At 36.0% G+C, this 4,385-nt stretch overlaps 1 protein-coding gene across 1 annotated transcript; it reads right to left on the bottom strand.

Annotated features, from left to right (window-relative positions):
• Nucleotides 1-3,264: 3,264 nt before the first annotated feature.
• On the bottom strand, nucleotides 3,265-4,173 carry LOC101527534 (vomeronasal type-1 receptor 90-like). The gene has a single exon (XM_004599710.2). It carries the CDS (start codon nucleotides 4,171-4,173, stop codon nucleotides 3,265-3,267), a length of 909 nt encoding a protein of 302 aa, XP_004599767.2.
• Nucleotides 4,174-4,385: the final 212 nt, after the last annotated feature.

Below are 4,385 nucleotides of genomic sequence, written 5' to 3'. Positions count from 1 at the left end.
TTTTTTTCTCAGTGCATTTTTGGAATAAGGTGAATACGTATGTATTGATTGGTTAGTGGGAATTCTATCTAATCCATTGATACGTTTCTGATTTTATGTTGCTTTTACTAAAAAATTTTGCAAATGTCTTGATATCAGTTATTATTTTCATTAAACATTGCTTTGGCTATTGGGGTAATTTGATATTCTATCCTTTCCTTAAAATTTTAGTGTGTTTTTCTTTTGGAGCTCTGCAAAGATCATTGGTATTCTGATGGGGAGTTAGTGAATCTAACTAATTAAGAAAATAACTTATTTGAAACTTATCTCTTTGAAACTTCATGTTCTACATTTGATGTATACAAGTATATCTGTGCAATGTGTGCTGAAAAATACGCAGCTATGCTAACAAGAGCTCTTCAATTGTGATTTGGTGTTTTTCTACTGAAAATTTTAGAGTTTTCTATGTGTTTTTAAATACTAGAGTACAATGTGCGGACTTGAGAATTTCTTCTGGTTATTTAATACAGGTCCCTTGGCTTCTTACAGATGTTAATATTTTCCTCCAGTTCGGGGAATTTTTCAAATATTTGAATTCAACGGTTTTCTATTCTACTGTCTTAACTTCTGTGGGAGGAAATCATGAATGCTTGCCAGTGTAAAACCAAAGCTGGTTGTGATCCTATGGAAGGGCCCCAGGAGCAGTTAATACAGAAATGAATAGGCAGGAAATGGCTTAATCCATAGGTTAACAGACCTAGGGGAAAAAAAGAGCTGTTAGAGGAACAAGTTGTGTATTGGTGTACTGTCTCTTGCAGCTGAAATGTACATGACTCAAGCCCCCTCGCCTGATGCATATGTGACATTTTTTTTTAAATCTGATACAGCTAATAATTTCAGCTTTGACCATCAGTCAATAGTCCATGCATGTTATTACCAGCTTTGTCCACCAAATCCATCACTGCAAGACAGCGAACAAACTTCTGTCTTCTACTTCAGGGATACAAAACAACTGCAGATTTCTTCATTTTATGGTGTCCTCAAAAATCGTGAATCTGTCTTTATTCTTTTGTTCATGTGAATGGAATATTTTACACTCAAAGTCATGCATTTTTTCTTCTGCTTGGTCTGATCTGTTGTTTAAACTTTCAAATGTATCTTGTAATTCACTTAATGTGATTTTCCATTATTTCTTCATGCTTTTTCAAGATCTCTCCATCTCATTAATTTATTAAACATATTGGGCATTATTTCCCAGGATTTTCTTCAAATGAATGCTTGCATGCTTCTATATTTCTTTGATCATCCTTATAATCATTCTTTCAAATTCTTTATGAAAATACCCTAAGGCATTAATGTCTTCCTTTGAAGGTTTAGTATTTTCTTAGTTTTTCACACTTCTTATTTCCCTACATTGGCATTTAATAGCTCGTTTATCCCTATTACTTCTAATGGGTGGCATGCATGGGAAAAGAATTTTTCCAACAGATGTGTCTTCAGTTATCAATTTAGCTTTTGTTTCAGTTGGATGGTATATTATTCCTACATCTTGGTTTGCTGTTGTCAAAGGTAGCAGTGGAGTTCTCTGGGAGCCCTTGTCCCAATGCATTGCTCAGAGCATGGCTAGGTGTAGAGCATTGCCTTAATCATCCCTATGGCAAGGAACCTCATCCTTAGGTAAAGTTAAGAGTTTGCAGAAACACAGACTTCCAGCTGTTGTCAATGGATGTCAGAGACTTAGAGAATGCAGTGGGTACAGACCTCCTGTCTTCACTGGAGAGAAGTATCAGAGATACAGGTTCTGGACTCAGATGTTCACAGAACTCCAAATTTCCCTAGAAGAACAGGGGCCATGGTGATGTTGATGGTTCTCAGAGTTTGCTAGATGCACAACCTTCCAACTACCAACTGAAGAACTGATGTCATGAGAGCAGGGTTAACATGGACAACAGTACAGGTAGACAAACCCAAGACACTACAGACTAATAAGTTGACATCTTGGAGCAGAATTACTGCTTGGAATGAGCCAGGCATTTAAATTGAACACATTTGGTAGGAAATCTGGGAGGGAGTCACAGAAGGCCTGCTTATGAGTACCTGTGCACCTGGACCATAACAATAAAAAAGAGTGACATGTTAAGGAGGAGAGGAAGGGTCCAAATAGCTGGCCTTCCTGGGCCCCTAGTGACTACTGTGAATTCTTCTTGAACCCAGGGCTGCCAATGCATGTTGTTTATGCACAAGTGCTTGGTTGAGGTTCTCTTCCCCTAATCACCTGAAATTTGGATGCCCACACAATAGATCTGGGTTGCAATTTGACTTTGCTTTTGTTTCTATCTCCAAACTACCATCCCCGAACTTCATAATTTGCATGGTTTCCCATATTCCTTCATTGGGTTCTAGTGTTCTTTCTTGAGTATATCCTCCAAAATCTAAATTTCTAGTTGATACTTTGTTTATTTGCTCTGGAAGAATAGGTGAATTTGGGCACATTTATTTAACAATCTTTCATACCCTCTCATATTTAGAAACAATGATCAACAATTTTAAGGGTGGGTCTTCACTAGAGTTTGTTAATCTTTTCCCATGAAGAAACCGAAGTCATGGGAATTGGGGAGATACAGAACCAAGGTAAACTATCATTACAACATATTTAAGGTGCAGACTGTCTACATGACTCAGATTCTAGCTTTGCCTTGATCATAGAGCTGAAGCATTAATTTTGCATATTTTCCTATTTTCCATGCATAGTTGCTTTTAAGAAGTAAAGAATTATGTTGTATCTCTTAGGCGATGGATTTTCAAATGGATAATTTGCACTACAAAACAAAATGTCCTTTTCACCTCACTGCTTTATCTAGTCAATAATCTGTTGATATAGATACATGAATATTTATTTCATAATTTGATTAACAACTTCTAAAATTACATACATACATATAATATGCATATATATGGTTAACAAATATCATGTAATTAATATATGCAAACTTAAGATTTAGTTACTTTGTCAAGTACGAAGACTTAGGCATTAAGTATCAAAAGGAGGTTCATAAGAGCACAATCAAAAAATGATTTCCTTTATGGTATTAGGAAAGTATAAGGGCACGAATTTCAACACATGGAGAACTTTGAATTATGAGAGGCATATAGACATCAAAGGTGCTAAATTTTGAAAATATTAAGATAAAAGTTAAAACACAAATATTATATGTTTATATTACACTAAAATCCTGTATTTTTGATGAGTTACTGGATACAAAAATCACATTTCAAGACCAGTCATTATTTTAAGATTGTTATCATATCATTCACATTATGCAGAAGTTCAATTAGTCTTTTATTAGAACTAATAAGCACCACAGGACTGACAGTGGCATAGATATTTCGCACCATCCTCTGGATATCCAGGACCACAGGTTCATATTTCCACAATGTGGTTGAGAAGGATGAAATCATGATATCCAAACAGTACATAATCACAAAGAAACTCACCAGCAGCAGAACAGTACGGGTGGCATGTTTTACTGGGGAGATTCTTGAGGAAATGCTCATGCTGTGAAGGTACTCAGACTTCCTCTGATGGCTACATAAGAAAACCACCATGCACATGCTGGAGAGCAGCATCATTCCTACAAATAAGCCACTCTGTGTCAATCCCAGTGTAAGAAGTAGTGTCGTGATGACTGAGTTCATTGAGAAGAGTGAGCAGTACTTACTGACATTGAGTAGATTGGTCCTGTTAGAATGAGCTACAGTGTAGATGATCACGTAGCTATTGGCAGACAGATTGAGGCACCAAAGACAGAAGAAAGCAAAAATAGTATAACTTTTGAGTTTATGCTTAAATCTTGACAAGCAGAAGGAGCCTGGACTGATGGTGATGACCTGAATGATGCTCAGGAGACAGGTGGTGGAGATGGAGAGACCCCTCGTCACCCTACTCAGGTAGAACAAAAGCTTACATTGGAATTCATTTAAAAAATTCAACAATTGGAACATGTCTTCAGATAATACGTACAGTGTAATAAGTAGCATCACTATGTGGACAAAGGCCAGGTGACAGGTGGTTATATCAGTGGGCTTTGGTCTATGAAACTGGTTGACTGAGAAGATGTGGAAGATGAGGAACAAGCCATTGGCTAAGATTCCTATGCTAGTTTGGAAAAAATACACATGTTTTAATGATAACATAATTGGATATTTTGTATATATCAGCATAATTAGAGCATTTTACATTCCTATAAAACAAAAGACATACCTCATATTATGTATGTTCTTTTCTTTCTATGAAAACCATCACAAATCATCATTTTTATTTTACCCACTTATTATAACGAATTCTGCATGCTTAATAGAAATTTCTGAATTTAAAATTTCTCCACTATTTTTCTATAACAAATTTT

The sequence above is a fragment of the Ochotona princeps genome, chromosome 11 (genome assembly GCF_030435755.1).
Source record: "Ochotona princeps isolate mOchPri1 chromosome 11, mOchPri1.hap1, whole genome shotgun sequence".
NCBI lineage: Eukaryota > Metazoa > Chordata > Mammalia > Lagomorpha > Ochotonidae > Ochotona > Ochotona princeps.
This window is presented reverse-complemented; position numbering and strand designations above follow the sequence as displayed.

What these genes read in the sequence shown, in the direction of transcription:
- LOC101527534 (XM_004599710.2), bottom strand. Translation starts at nt 4,173, where the DNA reads ATGTTATCATTAAAACATGTGTATTTTTTCCAAACTAGCATAGGAATC.